This window comes from Strix uralensis, chromosome 2, assembly GCF_047716275.1.
Source record: "Strix uralensis isolate ZFMK-TIS-50842 chromosome 2, bStrUra1, whole genome shotgun sequence".
NCBI classification, from domain to species: domain Eukaryota; kingdom Metazoa; phylum Chordata; class Aves; order Strigiformes; family Strigidae; genus Strix; species Strix uralensis.
The window spans coordinates 120,587,471-120,614,086 of record NC_133973.1 but is presented as its reverse complement, the minus strand read 5'-3'; the positions used below and the strand labels follow the sequence as shown (position 1 = coordinate 120,614,086).

General features: G+C 37.2%; 1 protein-coding gene across 1 annotated transcript in view; it reads left to right on the top strand.

Annotated features, from left to right (window-relative positions):
- DDX10 (DEAD-box helicase 10) overlaps positions 1-26,616 on the top strand; it is a 186,680-nt gene that overhangs the window by 31,103 nt on the left and 128,961 nt on the right. The window contains exons 10-13 of the mRNA XM_074860118.1: positions 317-418; positions 7,072-7,159; positions 12,824-12,912; positions 21,044-21,512. Of these exons, the coding sequence (XP_074716219.1) occupies positions 317-418; positions 7,072-7,159; positions 12,824-12,912; positions 21,044-21,512 (748 nt within the window). The remainder of the gene's footprint in view (positions 1-316; positions 419-7,071; positions 7,160-12,823; positions 12,913-21,043; positions 21,513-26,616) is intronic.

Below are 26,616 nucleotides of genomic sequence, written 5' to 3'. Positions count from 1 at the left end.
TGATCAAGTGCCATTTGATTACTACAGAAATATTTCTAATCCTGGGAGGAAAAGATCCACTGATCTGAATCTATATCTTAGTCTCAGATGTTTAGGGGTCTAGGTGTAGTCTTGAAATCAGCTCAAGTGGAGATACTGGCAAGTCACTTAACTGGTTTACCTTTCCTTTTTGTGAAGTGAGGATTTTTGACTGCTCTTTGGCTGCTTATAAGGAAGTAAATGTAAATTCTCATTGGTTATTGAAAACATCAACAAAATATTGCATGTTTTGCATGTTTGCTTGAGGTCTCTCTTTTATGTTTTTTTCCCTGATCAGATACAAAGAAGGTGGTGAAGCTTTGTTAGTATTGCTTCCCTCAGAAGAAAAAGGCATGGTGGAACAGCTGGCACAGAGGAAGGTACCTGTCAGTGAAATCAAGTAAGTGACTAATGGCTTGTCTGTTACTGAGCCTTCTTTATACAGGAATAATGTGTGATGAGTCTGTGACAATCCTGATGCAGTAAAGGGCTTGAATTGCCTGGAACTGGACAAACAAGGGAGATTTTGATAGTGTTGTAGAAGGAAAAGACCTTGAGAGGTAACCTATTCCATCTACTTTCCAAAAGGCAGGATCAACTGCACAAACCATTCTTATCAGATGCTTGTCTAACTTGCCAATGAATATCTTCACAATTTCCCAAAATGATCTCATCTATGCTCAGCAGTTTCTGCCATTTAGGTTTTTTCTTCAAGTGTCTGATAAACCTTGTAAGTAATTTAAGTGAAATATTTCTTTTAGTTTTTGCAATTACTTTTTATGTAATTGAACATTGTCATGGTATCTCTTTCTCTTCTTTTCTTTTGCAGATTAAACAATTGCAATTTCTTTAATCTGTCCTTGTATGTTTTTATACCTTTTATCATTCTTGTTTCTCTTACCTGTCTTTTCTTTAGACTATTTCTCCAATTTGTCATGATCTTTCTGAATCAGTTAGTTGAAGAACAGGAAATAAGATGTGGCTAAATGGTCATTTTTATGTACTAGAAAGAATATTCCGATGGAGACCTGTAGAATCTATGCTATCTGTACAAAGGAGGACTGACTTTGAAAGAGTTGCAGAAGCATATAACGATACCATGTAAAAATAAAAAAAGCACTTGTATTTCCAATTTCTATTAAATGCTGAGTAATGGACGGGAAGGAAAACCAAAAACTCTAACTGTAAAAAATAATATCACTAAAAAGCATTGGTGGTAATTTCTTAATTAGCAGCTAGAGGTAGGAAGGAGTTAATTGTCTGAGCCTGCCAGTATGATGTTAAATCAAAAGAGAAAACAGAATGTGAAGGAAATATAGAAAAAGAAGTGAAAGTAAGCCAGAAAATACGGTATGAACCTGACTCCATTTTGAATACTTATATAGTTCAGGTTACACCATGCCAAAGATTGTAGAGTGGAGCTAGAAGAAATTCAGAGAAGCATGACAAGGTAGAAAATTAAGTTTCTGTCCAAGTAGATATGAGCAAGGCTAGGACTATTCTACTTTGAACAGCTGGGGTGTGAACGTGAAGATATGGATATCTAAACAAAGAAGATAATTAACTGTATGCAGGAAGTGTTTGTGGAATAGTTGTTTTTTAGAAGAAATCAGAATAGGGTGAAAGTTTAAGTGGTTATTATTACCTCCTTGCTTAAACCTCCAGGTCTGCTCAAAATTAACTGTACTGCATTCTTTGAATTCTAGTGTAATGAAGGATGGTAAGAAACAGCCACTGCTTAGATGGTTATCTGTTTTTTGTTACGCTTTCCATATACATTTATGTTAATACATGAATTAAGAAATAAAGTGAACACATACTTTGGGACTTGTCATTATTAAAATCTACTAAATGAGAATCTTTTCACTTCATTAGTTTTTTCTATTGTAAATTCAATAATAGGATGTATTAAAGTAAGTTTTGGTTTTGTTTTTTTTTTAAACACCACCCCAAAAATTCATTCTTTTACCAAGCCACTTTTACCGCATATGCATAATAAATACATCTAGATAACATTCTTATCTGGAAGCATTACAAGCAAAGTCAGGGCTTTTGATTGATAATATATTTTAACAACCTGCTTCAAGGTCCAGTTTTTCAATGTGCAAAATGTACCTTGTGAGTATTTGTAACATCTTAATGAGAGGGAATACTTTTGCTTAGAATTTGTTTACTTAGTGTGGTTAAGGTTTAAATGGTTTAGTATTGTACTTCTAAGAGGCTAACCAAAATCCTTAAAAGAAATCTTGTAAGTACTTGTGGATTGCAAGCCAGTTTAATCCTAAAAGTTTTTAACTACACATTTTTTTAGGTTGTTTACTTTTAGCCAGCTTCCTAGTTAATACAACCCTGGTGTGTTTTGGCAGTTGACAAATTGTTGAAGAAGTTCCATCAACCCATGGATCATGTTCCAGGTTTTCTGTTGAAGTCTTCTGGTGGTGTTTGAGCATATTTACCTAATTATAGATTTCTCAAGAATTGATTTAACTTGGGAGTTAGAAGGTAATGAGCATTGTTCACTGCCAACACAGTTTAACTCTTTAAACTTCTGATATTCATTCTAAAAGCTTTTTGTTTCTAAAAAATGTTGTTTTGCCGTTCTTGTTAACCTGTTGTCTTGTCTAGGGATCAGAAGAACCAGTTTTCTCTTACTTTCCTTGTTTTGTATTTTCTGACTTACAAACAGCTCTTAATATTTCTTTATTTCATTTAGACAGAGCTTTTAAAACAATTCCATAATTTGAAAACAGAGAGGGGAAGAACTTTTTTTTTCCCTGAATACCTATTCAAAAGGCTAGGGTTTGGGCTGTTTTCCTAATTTTCAATTTTAAATCCAAACTCCCTGTAGAGCCTGTTAGTATGCTATTCCTTTCTAATCAGCACAAGCTGCCAATTTGCAGGTAGTGCTTTTAACAGTACATCTTTTTTCCATTGTTTGAACAGAGCAAGAGAAAATGCAAAATATGCAGTAATAAATATCATATTTTAGAGCATTCAAATATGGCAAAAAGCTACTCTTAAAGTGTTAAATATTATGTATTTATTTACAAAGAGTCTATAATTTCAAAGTTTTAGATGCAAGCTGTAAACTGAAATTGTTTTTGATAATACCTTGACACTACTTCATGGCATCCAATTTTGTTGAGTAACAAGAGCTGCTTCCTACGGGGTTATCATAATAAATTTTGTGTCTAGAAAATTTTACCAAAGGAAGTGCAAGTATATAGATATCCACAATGTAATGCTTTCTTTAATATTATGACAAAAATGTGGTTCTTGAAGAAAACAACAACAGTAAAACACCTTTTTTTCTGGCAGTGGAGAATCTTGGGTATGTATTTCACATGACAGTAATATTAGTACTAGGGAATCTGTTAAAACTTGCTGCCTCCCAATTCCCATCGTTACTGTAGGACAGTTCATTGGTGGCACTAACCAGCGTGGTTATGCATCTGTATGTGATCTGCTGGTGTGAGGCTGGCAACTCTGAGCAGCCTTCTTTTGATCCCAGGTCTTTCTCCTCTCTCCAGCCTTCTAGGTTGTCCTCTGTAACCATAGGGAGCCATGTTCCAGACTGAAAGCACAGAGCAAAACCTGCTGCTGCTTGGAAGCTGGGTGGAATAGGGAAACTGTTTTGCTGCATCATGCAGCATGGTCCTTTTGGTGGTTGTTGAGCTTTTTTGTTTAAATTCCACTTTGGAGAATATGGAGAAGAGAGGGTATCTAGTTAGAGCAGTGTTTGTATCCTTGTGTTAAGAACAAGGGAAATGAGAGGAAAGTATTGATGAGGATATTTGGAGAGTGCTGTCTGATCAGTTCATAAGACCAAGCAAGCTGAGTTCATATTTGTATCATGGCACAGTCAAGTGTGGCCATTTATGCAACTGCTAGGCAAAACAACAGTCTCAAAAAGTTATATTGCTCCTTAAATGCAAAATTTGTACTCACAGAGTAAGAAAAGAAACAGCCTATTTAAAATGACAGACAATATAATAAAATCCCCTTCTAGTCTTTGCATAATTGGTTCTAGCTCACTGGTTCTTAGCTGTTTAGGCAAGCTTATAAATTATGATAATTAATTTAAGTGTTTAGATTTTAGGTTTGTCTCTCTCGCTGAATAGTCACATGTATATAATTACTGTAAAGAGTTTTATTTGTTCAGAAAGAAATAACTCATTAAAACCAAAATCCAATTTAACAATGACCAGCTTTCTTATTTTTGGAATCCCAGCATGAGATGAAGATGGCAGTGGGCGGTTGTCATGATACAGTGCTGGAGAGGAGAGAATCCAATATTACGACTCTTTTTGTAATATTCAGTGTTGCAAATTTACTCATTCATTAACAAACACAGAACCTCAAAATGTGCTGGGAGCACCAAATTCTTGGTTGACATTGCTTAGATTTACATTACATTATCTTGCCATGCTTTTAACTGTAAAGTATCTTGTGTGTTGTGTCTTTTTCAAACCCTTTTCTTGCAAATTTCAGCCAAATTACTCAAACTAAAATATATGTGCAATCAACAAAATGGTGTTAGATCTTGTCTAAGATAATGGTCCATTGTGCTTGGAGCCCCAATGACATATTGTCTCCTACAAATAATCATATTTCTACAATAGTAAAGGCACAGAAAATAATGAGTAATAGGAGTCCCAGGTGGGAATTGGCACTTGGTGTGTATTTTGAGTTTGACAGTGACAGTGGTGAGTAGCTGACAGTCCCAACTACTCTTTCAGTACAGCTGCAAGGCCAGTTTTGCATTTACTTAAAGATTTCATGTAGACCATGTTTCCATAGCTTGTGAGAATGTGCCACTGCCAGATGCTTTGGTGACATCAAATAACGACATCTGCTGTTTCTTTCCTATTCTTAAAGCCTGCTAATGCTGCTATGTCAGATAATCAAACTCATTAGTCCTGTTTTGCTTCTGATTAAGCTGTCTTGGTCATTGTGTGTTTGCTTATTTTCTTTAGGTGCTTACAAATTGTTTTTTCGGTATCAAGGAAAAAGTTTATCATTTAACTTCTCTTTTTTTGCCCCCTTCAAAGATGAGCAGTATGTTTACCTGCCTTGTCTCAGATTTTTATTTATCTCAGTTGAGTTCTCAAGAATAGATACAACTATGACTCAAAGTGCTTTGACTTTCTCTCTAGTTGCTATGGAGCAAATTTCTTTTGACCCAGCTGATTTATCGAAATACCTGTTATCCTGTGATTTGCAGTTGTGGTGTGAGCTTGGACTGTGCTGTCGATGTTAGCTGTCTGATTGCAACTGTCACTTTGAGTGAAGACAAGGGAAAAAAGACACTGGCTCATTTAAGTGCCTCGAGGTCATCTCTTAATAGCTTTCCCATAACTTAACAGCAATCCAACAGTTCTCTAGGCTGTCTTACTACTGATGTTAATGTTAATTTTTTGTTGTTGTTATTCATGCTATCCCTTCTTTACTTTTTTGTATCTCATTTTGTGCTTGTAATTCTTATTTTATCCCTGTGTATTTGTGCTATTTTTATACTTCAGTTCTACTTAAAGCTTTCTTCTTGAGTTTCAGATCATTGTAAACATGTTGATTTCACCTAGCCTTTTCACTGCAGTGAAGCTGTGTATTTTGTGTTTGTACCTTATAATACAATTGAATAAAAGCCACTGCTTTTCTTTTGCTGTTCTACCAATTTTCCTTTCTTAGGATCATAAATATTTTCACTCTCACCTTCTCAATCTTGTTTTATGGAATAAAATCTCACAGAGCTTCTGTTTACTTTTCCTATCTTTGGTATCTTGTGGTCATTCCATCCTGCATTGCATTTCAAAGGCTCATTGGTCAGTTTGTCCCCCACTAAATTTTTCATGCCTCTTCTATTTCTTTCTTATGTCTTTACACTTTCAGAGAAAATTATGTGCTGGCTTGAAACCAAAACTCGGCTTTTTGATCTTTCACTAAAACTGTAGCTAAACAGCTCTAGTGTGCACTACAGTTTTCCACTGGCTGTATGTGACAGAGATAAGAAATAGAAAGGGTGAGGGAATAAAGCCTGATGTCTTTATATATTGAAGTATTCTTTGGTAATACCCTCCAACCCCTTGCTTTATTGCTGCTTTCATATTCAGTAAGAATAACATATGATCATAATGGCTTATGTTACAAAAAATGACTATGAAGTGTTTCTTGCCTAGTATTTTAATCAGAGCCATGATTTTTAGACTGACTTACTGCTATGTGAAGAAGCATGGCACACAGCAGCAAGAACCAGATTAAGAAATCTGATAGTTGTTCATCTCTTTTGACCTCTATTTGAGGGGGTAATCTCCTACCATGTGTGGTAGGTCGTATGATACACTTGGGTGGCATTAGCAGATCAAAACCAGAAGTAGATAAGAAAAGATCTGGGCAAATAAACCTGGGATAGTGTAGATATCACTGGAAAAAGTGTAAAAATCCAGAGTCTGGGAGAGGACTTGCATGCCTTCTTACTAGTTTTAATGGCATTTTCTATAATGCAGTCACTGTTCTTTATTCACCTGATCAATATCTTAAGGAGCTCTTAAATCTGTTTAATCTCAATGTCGTTTATTTTTGCTCATCTGTGTGTAAGAAAGAAGTACTTAAATTTCAGTATTCCCTGGGCAATGGATCTTATTTAAGCTTTCAAAAAGGCTGAGAATTTCCTTACGAAGACTGCTATCTCAGTATAAAGTGGCACTATAACTCATCGTGCTTTTTATGTATTTTTTTCTCAGCATTTTTATAAATTCAAGAAGTTCTTTACTGCTGATTTTGGCTTTGCTTTGGAAGAAGTTTCACCATCTTCACTGAAAACTCTCTGGATAAAAAGTCTGAGCTCCCTTTTGTCTTTTCTGTATTATTTGTTTGAGGAGTGTATGCTTCATCCTTAATATGGTTCTATGCTAAGCTGTTTCAGAGCAGTAATAACTTTATGCATATTAAAGCAATGCCAAAGACGTGAAGATACTCCTGAGAACTTAATAGGTGCTTATTTTTGCATGTTCTAATAATTAAAGCTAACTTTCTTCTTTTGTTTTTTTAAATCAGAATTAATCCTGAAAAACTTACAGACATCCAAAAGAGGATGCAGTCTTTCTTAGCTCAAGATCAGGAGTTGAAAGACAAGGCTCAAAGAGTAAGTCATCTGCTGCACTATAGTTCTTGAGACATGCTTGTTGAATAGAGCTGCTGTTGGGATAACTGACCTGTTCATATATGCCCTAGCAGCAGTGTTTGGAACTGCTAAATTGTTCTGATTTTTAAGCTTTAAAACATGGCATCAGTACAAACAATAATCATGTATTAGCAGTTGGTGGTAAGTATGCCTGTGTAACATGTGTGAGTTAACATGGGCTCAACATGGGCTCATGATGCTAATGCCTGAAGAGCTACCTAACCTACTGCTTTTGTGCCAAAGTTAGGGCATAGGTGAGGACATACTTATTTTACAGTCTTGGGTATGAAAGTAATTTTTGATTTAGTAGGTGCTGCTTCTCAGCTGTTTGAGGGTTTTTACTGTTTTGTTTGAGTCTTTCCCAGCTGTTTGAGACCTGAACCTGGGGAGGCGAAGCCCCATACAGCCTGGGACCAAAAGGCTGGAAAGCAACTTTGCAGAAAAGGAGCTAGTAGACAACAGGCTGAACATGAGCCAACAATATGCCTTTACAGCAGAAGGCCAGCCACATTCTCTGGGGTCCCTAGCATAAGAAGGACATGCACTGGCTCAAGCAGGTCCAGAGAAGTACCATGAAGATGATCATGGGGCTGAAGGGGCCATGAAGATGATCAGGGGCCTCACACCTCCCGTAGGAGGACAGGCTGAGAGAGTTGGGGTTGTTCAACCTGGAGAAGAGAAGGCTTGGGGAGACCTATAGCGGCCTTTCAGTACCTAAAGGAGGCCTACAGGAAAGATGGGAAGGGACTCTTTATCAGGGAGTGTAGTGATAGGACAAGGGATAATGGTTTTAAACTGAAAGATGCTAGATTTAGATTAGATGTAAGGAAGAAATTCTTTACTGTGAGGGTGGTGTGACACTGAAATAAGTTGCCCAGAGAAGTTGTGGCTGCCCCTTCCCTGGCAGTGTTTAAGGCCAGGTTGGACGGGCCTTTGAGCAACCTGGTCTAGTGGAAGATATCCCTGTCTGTGGTAGGGGGGTTGGAACTAGATTATCTTTAAGGTCCCTTCCAGCCCAAACCATTTCTATAATTTTATGATTCTGGGCAGCATTATGCAGAGTGTTGCTGGTAGGTCAGGGGAGGTGATCCTGCCCTTCCCCTCTGCTCAGCCCTGGTGAACACATCTGGAGTGCAAAGCTTGATTCTGGGCTTCCAGTACAAGAAAGACATGGACATACTGAAGGCAAGACCAGTGAAGAACCACAGAGATGACTCAGCACTTGGAGAATCTCGTGTATCGGGAGAGAACTATAAATTAGATGGAGCCAGAGTCTTCTGAGTGGAGCCCAGTGACAGGAGAGGAAGCAATAGGCACAGATTTATATACAAAAAACTTCATTTAAACCCAAGAAAAAAAAAAACTTTTATTGTGAGGGTGGTTGAACACTAGAAGAGGTTGCACAGAGAGGCTGTGAAGTCCTCATTGTTGGATATTAAAAACTGGATGCACTCCTGAGCAGCCTGCTCTAGCTGACCTTGCTTTGAGAAGGGGTTTGGACTAAATGATCTCTGGAGGTTCCTTTCGACTTCAGCTGTTCTGTAATTCTGTAAAGCCTAAAGCTGTTAAATCAGTACAAATATATCTTTTTTCTATCATGTGTCCTTAGTACGATGAAGAATAGGACTGTGTACCCTTTTCAGTTCAGTAACCCTTTTGATTGAAGGCAATAGGTGAATTGGTAATTCTTTCTGAGAGGACTTTTCTTGGGGAGCTGATATAGAACATTTTGAAATAATAATAAGAAAGGTTACAGAAAAGTAGCAGATTTCATTCCTTGGCTTAAAAAGTTAAAAATAGGAAACCATATAGCCCTCACATGCCCATTTTCTTGTGTCTCCTGAATATATATGACAGTTTGTCCTTTCTCAGTGGTAAAATCCAATGCATTGAGTAAATCATTTTAACTTTCATTTGAACTTAAATGAGAAGCAAAATAGCTTAGAATAGCTCTTCCGGGTAAGATGGAGAAGTGTGTAAATGAGACTATGAATGGAATTTCTTTGCTGTGCTGTTTAATGTTGGGAGACTTCATGAACAGTACATGAATTTCACCAAGATTTTAGCAGGTTTGGGGAAGGTAGGAAAACTTAAAATAACTATGTAGGTTCCTGGACTAGACTGAGCTTGTTGTAAAAGACGCCTTCCATGGAAGATGGCCTGTGAAACATTTCTGGGTATTGCACTGCCTCTTGCCATGACTAGACGTGTTTGCTGACCTTTCACTGGTTTTATAATATTTTTAGTTTCGGATAGAGCTTACTACTTGTGTTATTGAAGTGCTGCAGTGTGTTGGTGTTCTGAGGTTGGTTGGTTCATTTGTTTTTAAACTGTGAATATCATGAGCCTATGAATTCTGTGGTTGTACCAAGTGTCTTCCAAACCATGCAAAATCAGGAGTTGAAATTGAGATGCAGGGCATCAAGATGGTTGAAAGAATAATAAGAAAAATCTTTCGGGTCATTTTTTTGGTTTTATATATATATATATGTCAGATTTAAAGACTACTACCAAGGCCAAATGATCAGAAATCCAGAAATGCAAAAGCCTGAGAAATACAAGATTGCAGAAACTATGGATTAGTGTAAATAACTTTTTATTTGTTTGAGCTAGTGTGGGGATTGATGACATCTGAAGATATTCTGGTAAACCTGAGTAGTAGGGTAAAATGCAAAGGGGATCATGAGTGCTTTAAGGGAGATTAAGAGTTGTAGCCATTCTGTTGAACTGGGATGTAAAATGAGGCAAGTTGCAATATTTAAAACTCTTGAGATTCATCTCACCTAACTTTAGATGTCCTATGTGAGCTAATCTGTCTGAGCTTTCATTTATAGCTGATAGAGAGGAATAGGCACTTCTGGGATGTATCCTGGCATAGATACTTTTAAAACCCTTTGGGATGGATGAATGGCGGTTTCTTTGCACTGCAAAGGTAGCCTGTATGATGTGACCTAGCTTGGATGCCTGCAGTAGAGACACTGGGCCAGAGGAATGTTATTCTTACTTTCCTAAACAAGGAGCCTTAGATCAAAGTGCCTGAGGAAGTCAGTGAGAGCTTTGTGAATAAAATGTTTAAGAAAGTGTTCAAGGGACAGCTCTTAAAACTATTTTTGGTATTTAGGTATCGCAGGTTTTTGTAGTGCACAAAGTATTACTTGTAGCGCGTGGAATGTCAGTATAAGCTTCATCCTAATGTTGCACAGGCCAGATGTACTGCTGACATATTAAGATCATCTGCAACTGCCACAGGAAGTTGCAGTTACATCAATTTGTATCAGAAATGACAGAGCAGCTGGTTGGGGGAGGACGAGAGTAGGAGGAAGCTAGCATCATCTTACTTGGATTGAAAATACTAACAAACCTCTCCGTTTCTTCTGGCTTTGGCTTTTTAAGATCTCTTAAAAGGCAGAGAAAGATCCTTCTGAATTGGGTGAAAAAAAAAAAGATAAAGTTTCAAAATAGCACAAGAATAAAATCAAACATGGGCTGTCTGTCAGTGTTAGATAAAAACTTAATTTTGAAGAATTTTTAGTTGCCATTTAATTACACTTTCAAGCCATTTTTATTGCAATTTTTTATTTATGTGTAGCAGTGCAGTGTCATCTTGCAGACAAACTCTATATGCATTCAGTTTTTGAAAATCTTGAAGTATAGACAAGTGGTTTATCATAGAAGCGTCCCTCCTTAATAAGGTTGTTCAGGCATACTATGCAAATGTGCCCCAGTAGTCTTACATCTCGATGTGAATAAAACAATAAAAGTAATGCAAATGAAATCCTGAATGCTGGATTTCTTAAAGACACAAATGTTGTGCTGTCTAGCCTGTCTGTTGCAAGCTGCCAAATTCTTGACGTTTTTAAGAAATAAATTCCCTACCTGAATGGATCCAATAGCAATGAAACAGCACAGCTATGTGCAGGTTCAGGTAGGATGTAGTTTACTGTGTTGAGGACATGAGGTCTAAGTGATTGTGTCCTCTAAGCTTGTTGATTTATTTCAAGATGCTTTTACTTTATTTAAAAAAAAAAAAAAAGAAAAAAGAAAGTTCTTGATTACTGATTGCTTCAACAAACTTCATGGTTCATTTGAAAGGACATGGTTCCTCTGCTGTTGCTTGGAAAGAAAGTGAATCAGATTGGGACTCCTTTGAAACCTTTGCAGTTCCTCTCATGGACTGATGCTGCCTCTTGGCATTTCTTGTAATTTTAATAGTCAATTCATCCAGTTCTGAAAAGCATTCTTAAAAACGAATGTGTTTTTCTTGCTAGTTTGACTGTTACTGTGTAGGGGACACTGCAGTGATGTCTGTCCGTTAAGTGGGAGGGGTTGCACCACCACACCAAAAGCTCAGCACTTGGAAAAATAAGTAATGGAAATTTATTTCTATAATGAAGTGTTGGGCAGCTTGAAAAGTATTTATCTTAGCTCTACATATCTTACAATTAATAGTTTTTATTTCAATTTGCCAAGGGGAAAAGTATGACTTCATGACATTGCTTAATTTACTGTCTCATCTTTCTTTTCACTTTTGGAAATGTTTTTTCTCTTAGAAGCATTTAAAGAATCCCTATAAGAGATCAATGCTTCTCACTCTTGGGTCTTTTACTCCTCTGTCTCAGGTTAACAAGAAATGGATTTTTTTAATATTTTTTAAAAATTCTACGTGAATTATTACTACAGTATTTTCTCCGCAGCAGAACAAGGGTGTGATTATAGTATGCTTGAATATACGAGCTTAATTTGCTATTGTTACTAGTGTTTGCTGGTTTAAACCTTGTGGTAGGAGCTTTGGCAAGTGTTAGAAATTAGGTTACGAACAACAGAAATCCAAGGATCTTTTCTGATACTTAAAATATTCTAGTATTTATGCTGCTGCTAATAGGCAGAAATAGACTGTGTAAAAGAAACATGAGAAGAGTAAGAATCTTCCTTTTGGCATGGATGGAGGGAAAATGCAACACAAGATTAAGTTTTTCTGTTAATGCAGTGCTTCCAGTGTTCTTGGTGAAAGTCTGGGATTAGTTGAATCCTCAACCTTGAACTGGTCTTAGTAGATGTTGTATAGTGAATTTATGTTGGTCAGCTGAGTTGCATTCCTTGACTGTGTGTATATGATGAGCTGATGACAAATGCAAGGTAATTATTTTAGGCCACAGTGAAAGGCAGCTATGTCGAGTTGAACCACTTTCTGTTAGTAGCTAAGATTAAGTCAGGAAACCTCAGATTGATAGCAACACAGGCTGTTCTTGCTTCCACATAACTTGGATATCAGAATAGCATAATGACATTCAGAAAAGCTGGGAGGAAAAAAAAGAAGAATTGGTGATGTTTCCTTCTGACTAATTTGCCATATTTTATTCCTAGGGAAAATAAGATGACATACCTTTGGGAAATTCAGCCAGTTAATGTGCGTTTAATGAAATATTTGAATACTTGAAGTTGCATCACTTCTGTAGCATTGATAAATTTTGGCTGATGGGTATTGTGTAAAAGTCTGAAATCAATGTTAGACCACTTAATAGTGAAATTCTATTTTATGTTTAGAGAAACAGTATAATGGTAGTTTCATGCGTTAGTAACTGAATTGTTCCTTTTTTTGTTAAAACACTTTTCTTTTTCTTTCAGTGTTTTGTGTCCTACTTGCGTTCAGTTTACTTAATGAAGAATAAGGAAGTATTTGATGTTTTCAAATTGCCTCTAGCAGAATATGCCCTGTAAGTATGATCAACTTGGAAAGTGAAAACTGTATAGTGAGAAGTTTTGTGGTGTATGATAGCTTTAAATAGCTGTTTTGACTATGTTAACACCCAGAATTGGACAGTCTTGTATTTACAGTTTCATATTTATGCTGTGCTTTTGCACATTTTCAAGGACATTCTAAATAGAAGTTATGTGTAAAACCAATATATCTCTACAGAGAGAAATAACTCTTGCAGCAGAAGTACATTTGCTATATACAATAGAAGACAAAACTTGTGAAGTCAAAGTATAGAGAACAATAGGTATTGGTTTTTATTTTTTTTCAGATTCGCCTTTCAGCCTCATAGCTAAATGCCAACCTGTAGAGTGTATTATTTAAAAAGAAACTGGAGTATCTAAAGACGATATATTGTAGTCGCATTTTGAGTGTGATTGGGACATTGCTCCTTGGACATAAATTACTTTTCAGAAGATTCAATGCACTTGGTAAAGATGAAACATCTGCACTGGACTGAATAACATCTATTTTACTATGTCTGTTTTTGTACATATACATGAACCATTCCACATTTTGTATGGGAGGGAAATTAATTTTGACAGGTTGACTTTACAGATGACAACCATCTGAGATTGTTTTAAGACATGAAGTTTTTGAATAATCTCATGGGACATAGGGTAGTCAGAAGGGAGCAGGAAGGTGCTCAAAGACGAACGGTAAATTAATTTTGTGTCTCTGGAGTTTCATATAGAGAAGACTTAAGTCTTCAAACTTGTCAGCACATGGCATAATGAACTAAGATGTGACAGATTACTAGACTGTAGAACACCTGGTCTTCCTGTGATGTGCTGTAATTAACATGGCTATGTTTTTTAAGGTACCTAAGCCTATTATAAAAGATGCTTTCTTATTTTATGGACTGAGAAATTTTTAAAAAGGAGAACTAGCAGAAACTTGAAAAATTTCACTACATTCATTGCCTGCCCCTTCACCTGTGTGATTTCTCAGCATCTTTAAAACCTTATTGTAGGTTTTGCTATACTGAATGTAAGGGATAGTGACAGAAGATTAGGACTAAGAGGGATGACCACACAAATTTAACCAGTGTGTTAAGAAACCAACTGACAGATGGTGATAATGCTGAGTTTTCAGAATCCCACTGCCTCTTTCTGGATTTCAGCATGATGTGCCATCTAGTATCTGATACTGATGTAGACAGAATAGTCTACATTTCTGTTCTTCTCAGACCTCTATGCCAGGCTTTAGTCCTTCATCAAAGTCAGTTCTAATCCCAGTTTTGTAAAGTTACAAATAAGTCATTCCTGCATTAAAATAGACGAAAGCAGACAGTTGTTTGGAGAGAGTAGGAGAGGTTTAGTCAAGACTGAAATATATAGAAGTGTAATCAAAAAGTCAGAAGATAATAAATCTAGGAGATAATTTGGAGATCCTGCTTTAAATCAACAATCTGTTGGCACTCTTCTTCCTCACTCTCCAGACTGCTAGTCTCCCTAAATGCACCCCACAGTTCCCTGGCTTTCAATTCAGTGCACATCCACTGATAACAGTGGATCAGTCAGCTTAATTTATCTGAAAGGCCCTCAAAGTCTGGTATGTTTGTATTCTGCATTCAGAAGCAACCTTGGTTTACGTTCTGCACACAAACTCCTGGCAAAACCTGGAATGAGAATCCTTTCTTCCCTTTACGTTCTGTGGGTATTCTCTGAAAGTATTTCAGCCTTTCTGTGGAGATTTACTGCTAGCTTTATAGATGTTACTCCACTGAAAATCCTGCAGACAAAATAGGCTGCTCAGTGCCCTTCTCAGGTTTGCGTATGTCTGTCAGGCTGTTGCCCACTTTCTTCATTGCTCTCTTGTCTGGCATGTCTGTGCACTGAGATTCCCTTAAACTCTGTTGATTGAGTGTGCAGAAAAGCAGTAGTCTTTATATATTTATATATTATATAAAATTCTTTAGATACGATATAAAATTGTTATATATCTAGAAAACAATATATAGAAAAAAAGTGTGTGTGTGTGCATGTCTATAGACATACACATATGTATTCTAGAGATTGATCACCTTTAAGCTATGGTACATTAGTATTCTCTCCAGTACCCTCTCATTACAAATTGCTATCAAGAATAATTTGCTGGAGGAAGACTTGCACAGGCCTTGTGTGAACACAGGCAGCCTTTAAGTTTGGCAAAGGAGAAACTCGATGCTTGCATAAAAGAGAAATTTATCTTTTCATTGCAAAGGACAGCTTTGAAAACATAAGAAAACATAAACAAACAACAGGGTGGAAAGGAATAATCAGTTTGTCTGGTCTCCTGGATAAGGAGACAAGGTAAAGAGGAGGCAGGGATTTGAAATACTTTACTTCTCAGGCACTTTATTTTGTTGAATGCCAACATGTGTATATATATATATATATGAGTCTCCAGGGGCAGATCTTAACAGGTGAGTGTGCTGGATGGACAGGTTAGTCACAGCTCTAAGGGGCTGCCAAGGAAGGTAATTTCCTCTGTGAAGTTTGTCGTGTCTTCTAGGAGGAATGCAGCATATTTTTCTCTGTTTATCCCTGTATTGGTACATAGAGAATAAATAAATTGAAGCCGTGTTATTTGGGAAATGTCTGATACACACAACTTTGTACCAGCTAATTTTGCAAGTACAGATCAGTGTTAAAAATCACCAGGTAGCTGCAGGTGCTGTCAGGTCTGAAATGGATGATAACAGGATACATGATCTGTCTCTCACTGACCAGGGAAGCACCCACTGCACTCTCACCCCAGTCCCTCTGGCTGTGGATGTTGGCCTGACGCTTACTGCATAGTCAGGAGAGAGGGTTTTGTTTGTTATCTTGCTCCAGCTGCCATGAGCAAGTGCAGGGTGCCTGTTGTGTACCTCAGGCAGTGCCCATCACAGGCTTTGCACATCTCATTATCCCTTTGCTGGTTCACGGCTCTCCTTCTCGCTGCCCTTGTACTTCCCTTTCTATGCCCGAGTCTCCTTCCAACTAAAAAGCCCACCCCAATTACTTTTTCCCTGTTGTTTGCAGTCTTTGTACACCTGTATCCAGACTTGGTATTTCTCATGGTGTTACCTAGTTAATCTCAGCCTCATATGGTATTACTCATATGGATCTCCATATTCCTTCCAATGATCTGTAGAGTTTGGGCATTTCTCATACAAATCCCCCTCAACCACCTGGAGATCCAGCCATCCCTTTATGAGCTTTCTGTAACTACTTCTGTGAACTTCTGAGCTTTCAGATCCTGCCATACAGATATCTGAACAAGCTGCAGTCTCCTCTCTCAAAGTCCAGGGTTATTATTCTCTTAGCACTATCCTCGTTTCTTGTAGGTTCTTGAACTACCTTTTCTCATTTTGCAGCCAAGCCTGCTATTGACCTTCACTCAGCTTAGAAGTAAATGCACTTGCATATGCATGAGGAGCAGTTCCTGTAGAATGCCTCTCGGAGCTGGCTAATCCAGCTAAATGGGAGAATTGGTCTCTAATGCACTCTAGAAATCTCAGTTGCTTGTGCATTGCTGTGTGGGTGGCAGGGTGGCTCAGGTATCAAGAGCATCAGGGCCTGCAACTGCAATGTGGAGGCTGCTTTTACCTCTGTAAACAAGGCTACATCTCAGTCTTCTAAGTGATTGGATTCCAATGATGACATGCTCTTTGTTGGCCTTCTCTTTAATCCTGACCCGTAAACTCTTGATTAGCTTGGCCCTCCTTAGTATTAGTAGAGTACCATGCATTTGAGCTCCTTAATGTATGGGGATAAAGCTGACTAGTAAAATAAATAACACAGCGAAAGTAATTTCTCTGTTCATTTTGGTTACTAATCAGACCATCTGGAAAGCCTGTTAATTCAGATTTGTATCACCTCAGTTGATTTGATTTCTCCTGCTTTCAAACGGTTGCTCATCCTGTCTTCTGAAAACATTTTAAATGTTAAATGTAGATGTAGTGCATATTGCAAGGCAAGTAATACACATTTCTTCTCTTGAAATAGCTTCTGGGAGTATTTAACCTTTTTCAGGCTATTTAAATCTTCATCTGAACCTGTTCTACAGTAAAAGAAATCACTGTGCTATGTTTTTATGTGTTCAAATCATTCTGAAGAAGTTCACTAATGGAGTGTGTCTTATTTAGTAAATGTAGTAACTTAATATTAGAATGAAGCACTATGTTGTGTAAAATTGTGCGACAGTTCTGCGGAAGTGGCATCAGATTCTTTACAACTGGCTCATATTTCAAAAAGGACTGGAAATCTTATAGGTACAGATTAGGAACTTATGACACTTAAAAATTAAAAGATTGTACTAGTCTTAAATTTCCTGTTCAATTTGTTTTGTGCAAGGGCAGATTTTGCTCTGAGTATCTAAGATTCGATCTTATTTTTAAAGAGTTGAGAGATTCCCAGTTTTTCACCCAGTCCAAATAGAGGCATAGTGAAATTACCAGGTTAATGTAAACATACCAAAGATCTTTGTATAAGCATAGTTAACAAACCTCAGAAAAGGCAGTATTTTAAGTCTGAATCACCATTCATTTGAATTAATATAAAAGATGTTTAGTAACGTTTGTTTTTTGTTACTCAGTGGCAAACGAAAGTGGTATTCTTCGTAAAACCATATAGTGTTCTCTTTTGGAGTTTTACTCTTTTAACTTATTTCCTGAAAATCTTTGTCAACTTACTTTGACTTGAAGGAGGTACCTGAGCATTGTAGGTGTTTTGTTCGGTTATGTCTACGCATCCCCTGATCAATGTTAGGGAATGATGATGTCTGGCCACCTCAGTTTCTGTTGATGAATAGAACTGTCAGCTGTACTTTCATTTATAGTAGCAAAATAATCCATTGGTTTCAGTATTGCCTTTCAAAGCTGATTTTAAATGTCTTTCTATAAGAGCTTGCTCCCAAGAAATCATTGCATTTCACACCAAAATATGAAAGAGGATTGTTTTTTGGTTTGTCAGCTGAATTTGTCTTGCCATTTAAAGGCTACCATTGTCTGAGGACTACATTGTGATGTTAGCATGTTTATAGTGTTCAGTGTTAGAATTTATGAAATGTCACTAACCTTACCTGTTAGTGTAAAACCTTGCACATTTCTTCTTCCAGAAGAGCACATGAAATGCTTGCACTAAAATCAAAGAATAGCTGTAACTCCAATCAGAGCAGGGCTGTGGTCTGAGTGGCATCTAACGAATTAATCAAAACTAATATTGTCCTTTCTAATTGATGGAAAGAAAAGCTAGTTCATATAATCATGTTTTTTTTAGTATAACTGCGCTCTGGATTTGGCAAATGATTAAGAAATAAATTCTAAAGAAATTGTTGAATCTTACAATATGAGGAAACTTTTAGCAGTAGTATAATGTGTTTGTCCCAAATTGTTCTCCATTTGGAATACACTATAGAAAAGAGGCAGTAACGAGCCAAAATACTGACACTTCTTTGGGAAGTTAAGTAATTAAAAGTGTTTGGGGATTGTTTGTACACAGCTTTGTTTAAGCTTATCTACTATTACTTTTTTACCAAATATGACCTTAACACCTTCCTTATCCCCCAAGTCAAAGGGCTGTATCTTTTTGGTTCAGATGTCATCTGAATTCTGGTAGCACTGATCTTTTTTTGGTAGGGTTGCTAAGCAGTGTAGAAAAACTGGCCAACACTAACTGATAATTAATTTGATGCAATTATTAAAGTAAGACATCAGTGCAGAACAGCAATCTGGTGGGTGCATTTTCATATTTGAATGAGAAAAGCTATGGTGAAGTCTCCTCCACATCATGGGCTGCTCTCTTTGACTGTTTTTTAACTTTTCCTGTGGAGAGAGTAGTTTCTTCACCTTGTCAAACTTTCCTCTGCAGCTGTGATCCTGATCTTTGATCCCAGGTCTGGAGGCACAGAAGAAAAGCTGTGATAAAATCGGAGTTTGCAACCCTGTGTACATTGTGTCTGTCTGCATGAGAAACAGAAGTGAGCAGATTGCATAGTTCTCATACAGTACTACTACTTGAAGTACTTTGTCAATAGCTGACAGCAATACTTTATGTAGAATAATATTGTGAAATCTGGAAAAGCAAAAAAGTGTTTCTCTTGCAACGGATTTTTTTTTTTTTTTTTTTGCTGCTTCGATCCCCTTGCTGAAGAGGTTGCACATTCATTGATGTTGCAGCAGTCTTCTTTATACGTGTTTTACTGTGCCTGGTGTTACAGACCAATTCCAGGTTTGAATCTCTTTCAGCTGCTGCAGTGAAGTGTAACATCTGCTTTGTTTGGTTATTTTTGTTTCAGTTAGTCAACAGGACAGACTTTAACACTTAGTTTCATTGTAAAGGTAATTACTCGTAGCTGTCAAACACTGAAACAAGATTGCGGGTTGCTCTGGTTTCAGTTCCCAAATGTGTTGTGTTACCCTCTCATCGGTGCAGTGTCAGTAAATGTGCAAAATACACTGGATAAAAACTTCCTTTGATCTTTTTTTCATAAAACTATTTACTTTATCATTGCTGTTAATTCCTTGTAGAACAACAATACTGCGTTATCAGAAATACTTAATTTTATTGTAAAGTAAATTTTGTTTAAGACTGACGTTATTGAAAAACTTGTTCCTCATCCTAACAGTGTGGGCTGCTTTTTTGGATGTTTAACCACAGGTGTGGTTGTGTTTGGGTTTGTTTTTTTGTTTGTTACTTAAGTAGGGTGCCTCTCCTGTTGACTACTCTGTCCCATTGGCTACCATTAATACTTCAAGGCTCTGCAGGGCTTACAGCCCACTCTTACTGCTCTGCAGTACCGTTTGGATGCTTCATGGACTGTTTATAATGACATTTCCACCATGGAGTATAGATTTGATTTTTCTCCTGTGACATAACTCAGGTTTCTTTATTCAGAGCTGTGTGGTGAATAGAAGACGTAATGCTGTCTACTTGAAACGAGCAGCATTGGGAAGACAGATGGTGTATAACTGTGCATAATCTGAATCAAAAGAGACTGGTCTTTTATATGTGTGTATGCATGTGTATATATGTAGCCGTTTTAGTTGGTTAAATACTTTACTCCTTTAAGTGTACATACAAGCCCTGAGTATTAAAACCATTAGCATCCCTGTATTGTGTGTTTTTATATGTAGCTGTGGTCTTTGTGTTCCTTGCATGGTACCAGTGCCATGTGTTGTGTGTCCCATCCCCCCCTCCCCGTCCCCCCCCCCCCCCCCCCCCTTTAATTCACCTAATAAGAAGGCTCGTGAGCTCTAAAAGAGACTTAAATATTGCTTTTTTGAATTTGGATTTGACAGGATCAGGTGTAATAATAGTGGGAAATTACGAAGTTTAACTGAAGTCAAATGATCTGTTGGAGACAGAGTACCTATTCCCATGCAATGCTCTCCAGTATTGTTGCTATACTGTATTTTTGCTTCTTGGCTAATGTTTGTCCCTTCGTGTATAGAGTATTAGTATAACTTTGAATTGTCATGGATAACTGGGTAAAGTAATAATATTGTTGGCACTGCTAGTTACATATGCCATAAAGGTAAAGCCTTGTAGAGGGATGCAGGCAGGTGAGATTTCCTTTGAGGGAGAAATGCCTCTCCCTTAGCTTTTTCTGCAACTGGTCATGTATCCATACTGCGTTTGTTCTTCTAATCTCTCTATCACCGTGAGATGGTGGGGATGATGTTCCAGGTGCACTTCTAGCAGTGAAGGACACTGACAGAGATCAGTGCTCTCTCAGTCCTTGACATGATATGTGTGTATTTTCAATACCAAATTACATTGGTGTTTCTTCCACCATATTTTACTGTGAATCATAAATAATTTGCTCTTGTCTACAGCTTTTCAGGTACTTTGTTTTCTTTCCTAGGAGGATTTGTAACTGTTCTTGAGAGTCCTCAGTTATTTCACCTTCCTTCCTCTCCCAATGTTCACTTGCATTTTTCAAGCTAGGTTGTCCTGTTGTAGGCCAGATACTGTTTTGTAAATATGTTGGTCAAAATGTATCAATATGAATCACCATAATTAAAATCAAGCCACTTGAGCCATTGATGAGGGCTTCTAATTTAGTAAAATTTTGTCTATCTGCCTTTCAGTTTAATTTATTTGTTTAATTCCATGCTTTAGATCACTTGGTCTTGCAATGGCACCTCGTGTGAGATTTCTTCAAAAAGTTCGGAAACAGCTACGTGCGAATGAGGCTGCTGATGGGACAGATCACTTGCAGGAGACAGAGCAAAATAAAAATACCCTCTCCTTGATAAATGAGGAAGGAGTGGAGAAACGTGAAATTCATTCCAGTGGAAAGGTGTCTGTTAACAAAACAAAGGAAAAGGAGAGAAAGAAAGAAACTGAGGAATGTTCTGCTTCCAGTGAAGGTGCTGAGGAGAGTAGTGAGTCTGAGGATGAATCAAAAGAGGTATCTGAGGAGGAGGAGGAAAAAGAAGTTCCTATACCGAGCATGGTACCAAACCCAGACTCCATGCAGTTCTTTGAAGATGACGATGACGATGATGATGATGCTAAAGATCTTGATTTGCTGACAGTGAAACGACAGAATGTTTTCGGTGTGGAAACTAAAGATAATCCAGCACTGGTAAGTGCACTTTACAGTAAGGCTTGTGAATCTTAATCATTTTTATATTGGACAGTACTCTTAAGGAGGGGGAGAAAACAGAAAATTCTGCTCTTGGCAGAATATTCGCTTAAAATTAGATGTGTTGTCTGCATGTATCAGAGGTCAGATTGCTTCCAAAAGATAAGTGGTGTGACTTTAAACTTTTATTAGCGTAAAGTAATTTTATGTGCATAACGAATATCCTTGTAGTTGCTTAAATTTGAGTAACATGATTTGAATACCTAGGAAATTTTGACAGTTTTAATTCTTATCACTTACTAATTTGCTTGTACTTATCTAAATAGCTGCCACTTTCAGTCATAATTTTGATGCTGTACCGCAGTTTATGGCACTGGGAACCAAATTGTAATACATGATGAGCCACTTCCTGATACAAATCATAACAAGTGATTTTACAGTAACGTAACCTTCAAACCATGATTTTTACTTTCAGCAGGACCTTTGGTATTAGGAATTGAGCCAGTATCAGAGAGAGAGGGTGCGTGCACTTCTTGTAATGCATGGTTATAAAGGCTCATGAATACTTACAAGTATTCATGTAGATGTTGCATTTCCTTGGCAAGTACCTTTATAATTCAGGATTTTTCTGTACTTGGTGTTCTGAGAAATGTTGCTTTCATTTAATCTTTAAATACAGTGTTATAGTAAGGGTGTGGTGTTTTGTTTTTTTTTTTTTAATTATTTCTATAAAGCAGATTTGGTACATACATACTGTGAATTTTTTGTGTCTCCTTTGCTATCTAGCAACTGTATCTCAGTAGTAAAGAGATCTAAGTGAAATAGCTATCTGGTTTAGCAAGGTGTTTTTCTGAACTTACATGCATGCAAGGTGAGCCTCCTGTTAAGCAAAATATTTATTTTTCCAACTGGTATTTTAAATATTTATGTGCTGTTATTTAACAGCACAGGGCACTTGTCATGAACTTATGCTAATCAGCCCACTAGCTGCATTTATAAGCAGCATCTTTCCTTTAGTAAAGTGTATAAACTAGTTTTATCAGTTAACTTTGTTGAAGATGAGCAGGTGCACAGTAACCTGAGCACTGCCTGCCCTCTCTCCCCTGCTAAGAGGAGACTGTTGCAGATTACCATCTTGCCCAAGAACTATGGGAAGAGGATGCTCATAGAATTACCATTCTGTTCTGTTATTCTAGGACTGAGCTGTCCTGCCCCACCACAGTGACTGTCTTGCAGTAGCTTATATTTATTAATAAATTTCACATAGAAAAGAAATTGCTATTTGAAAGACAAAGTGGAGTAAAAGATTTCTGCCTTAGTTAAAGAATGATGTTATCACAGTTTTCATATTGCTCCCACTATCCATGCTGAAATACATGGCCAATTTCATGTTGCTTTTGTATGTTGGAAAGTGAATTGGGAAATTTTGTTCAGGAAATGTTAAAAAGAGAAACTTTGACATAAAAGAATGGACAAAAGAAATTTTATCCGAAGTACCAGTGATTTAGAAAGTAATTTGGAAGCTCTCTGGGTAACCTTTTAACAGTTTTCCAGCATTAAACATTTATTATTTTCTGTGATTCAGTGTTGATAAACTGCAGCAGGGGTTAGTGGTTTGTACTTGGTGTGCAAGTGTGGAAGACCTTGTATCACCTGAAACCTCTTGTTCATGGGGGCATAATAAAGAAATACTTAGTTATTATTCTAATCAGCTGTGAACAAAACCCAGAAGTTTCAAGATCTGTATCATTAAGGATTTAAATATAATTTAAGTAATCTCCTGCAGAAATGCCTATAGTAGTGCAATATATAATTTTTAGACAGTAGAAGTGCAGAGAATGCTATGCCTAGCTGTGGGAATTAGTCTTGGTCTATATGGTAGTGAGGTGTTTATTACCTTGTTACTGTGAAAATTGTTGATAAATTATGCAATGCTTTAAATATAAGGATTCTATTTTTAGTAGGAATAAGAGAATAAAGGTTTCTATCACTAACCATATATTGTCTTTTAATGTTTTGGTATACAAATGCACATAGGAGAAATTACATAGAAAGATTCAGGCATTGTGCATCTCTTATTTCGTTTGTATACCTCAGCACCACATCTTGCGGATGTTAAAACCAAATTGGTAACTTGCAACACTTTTATATTTTTTTCCCATTTGTTTATTTTCTGGGTAAAAGTTTTGAAGTGATTATTACTGCATTAAGGTATATCAGTTCATATCTAAAGAATTAGAACTGCTTCCTCTGGGGTGTGAGAAGCACTGAGCAGCATGAGTGCAGTTTTCCTGGTTTTGTGTGTTGGTGTGTCCTTCTAGGGAGGACTCGGGAACCAGTTTGACTACAGTATACTGGATCGTTGCTGTATTTCTAGGATGAGGTGGTGCATTAATTAATAGTATTGAATGCTGCAGAGAGTCTAGGAGTACGAACATAGAGTGTATACTCGGCTAGATCAATTAGGAGTTTTTTTAAAAATCTAATCTATGTGCTAAATAAGATAGGAGTCCTGTGGAAACATTAGTATGTGATCATCTAATTGGGAGATGATGGGTATGCCCACAAAGGTTGAATTCAGTTTGCATTTATGCTTTTCACATGTGTGATTGATTTTGCAATTTCACTGTTCTTACATTATGCTTCATGTTGACAACAAAACAGTCCTGCTGTGATTGTTGAGCTTCAGGATGTTTTTGTAAATTGAAACATTAAACTCAGTTTAAATTTTTGAATAGCTACTGTTAGAGGCACCATTGCTTCCTCATCCTTGTGTCCTCCCCAGCCCCTCCAGTGGAAGAAGGAGCAGAGGAGGTGTTAGGCTGGCTCTGAGTACCCCATGGGGTGTAGTGCCCTGAACTTTGATCACAGGCTGGGAGGGGGCTCATCCATCTTTGTAACAAGGGAAAGTAACTGGCTATTTAAGCTGATGATGGGAGCAGAAGGGTATTTGTGTGACTGACTGAGAACATTTTGGTTTTGTTGAATGTCCGTGGTACCCAACCTAACAGTGAAAGGTAGGTCACGTTGTGAAGTGAGACACATCTAAAGTTAGTTCTTCTAATAGCACGACTTGCGGCTCGATTCCATTATTTCCTCTTTCCCTTTCTTAGTGTGGCCCTTGGCTGAGTGTGTACTCTGTCTCCATTGTTTTATGACAACAGATAGAAAGAAAAATCTGTTCTTTGCCTTGGTGTATAAAAGAAGAAACCTTGGATAAGATGAAAGACCTTGGCAGATACATCAATTTTGTTATGAGCTTCTGAGCTTATTTTTTAAGAGCTACTCAGTAGCTGCCTTATTTATGAGTTTTACTTAAATACATCAGGATTTTTAGCTGGTGATACAACTCATGGGACTTAGAAGTACAGTGTTCTAATGCATAAAAAGAAGGTCAGCTATGTGCACAGAGCCATTAGCAGATATGCAGTATTTAGCTGTTGTGTTAACATTATGGAAATTACTAGTTTAAAGTGCATTTAACAATATTAGCAATATTGATGTTGCACAGAATTTAAGTATTCCCTGGTTACAAACTTTGTTTTTAATGCTAATTTTATGAAATTGGTTGTTGCTTTTGGAAATGCAAAGGCTATACTACTTAAACTTCAAGCATTATTTCTTTTGAGAACTAAGATTAAGCCTATGGTAGTTTTTTCTTGGTTTTGTTTGTACTTTAATTTTAGTGATCTTGTCTGACAATACGCGATATGTCTGACATGTCTTCTGCTATTGAATCTTCTGGTTTAGGGTAGAGAATATTAAACATCTGAGTTCTTGAGATTGCTGTGACTTCCTACTCCCCCATCTCTTGTTTTAGGGACCCCTAAAACTTTTCAAGTGGGGTATTTACTGGCCACTTGGAACACTGTAGTAAGCATAAGCATATAGAGGGCTGCCTTAAATAGTACTTGCAGATTTCTTGCAGTTAGTCTGGACTCTGGAAGAACCTGCTGTTTGAATACTGTGGCTGTGGAGGGAAATTATTTTATATGTCATGATTCTGTCTCAGCTAGCTGGCTTGCCTGGTAATTCAATATTACATACAATGAAATTTTCTTGTACCTCTCAGACACATAAACACTGTAAACTGATGTATTATGACCTGGGTATGTACATGTTTATAAAAGCAGGAAAGCACAGACAAGGGTATATCTTCCTAACTAGAGATGGTGGGTGAGTCTATATCAAGAAGCAGAGTGATAGCTAGTTGTAATGTGGACTTTGCACAGAAAATGGATCAAGGAAACATCATTTAATATGCACCAAAGTGGGGACATAGTCCTCTAGAAATTTATTCTGTGATGTTGAGAAGAAAGCCTGTTTCCGCAGAAATCAAAATTAATTTTCAGAGATGTGATTCATCTTGATTGCTTCTGTTACATTGGCTTTTCCTTCTGAATGGGATTCTCTCCTTCTGTTCCATGTTACGAGAGATCTTCCCCAACTTTGTGTTTATATACTGCTTTTTCTGTGTGAGGCATCTTCTCATTCATCTTCCCAGCTCTTGCTAGCATTCTTATGCTTTCATATTAATTAATTTTAAAATGGTGACTCTATCTCCTTGATACTTTTCAGGGGATGGCAAGATAGAAAATATCCAAAGGAGGGAAGAGGAAAGGGAGCAAGCTGTCTGACTCTGGTAGCAGCATTGTTTCCCTGAGGGATAGCCTTCTTTGCTCCTGCTGTAGCAGTATGTTGTGTCCGAGACAAGGAAGCTGCTCTGGGCAGCCCTCTAGCTATAAAAAGAGCATTATTCCTTGGAGGCATGTTGCAAAGCTAGCATTCTGGCAGAGAAAATACAGAAGTTATTTATTTTTAAGTTAAATAAAAGTCAATAGTGTGATGCATTATATACCATAAATTCTCTTTCCTACAGAATGCAAGTGCCTTAGGTTCTCAGCCTGGTAACAGTGTGCTTATGTAAAATTACAGCAAGTAATGATTTATATGAAATACAAAATATTTGCATATAAGTGAAGCAGGCCTACATTTGGATATTAGCCAAAGTGCTTCAAGAATCCAGTTTTAAGAAAAAATATCTTTTATCAGCCAAGAATGGAAATGAAACCTGCTGATGGTACCTCAAGCCTCTTTATGCACA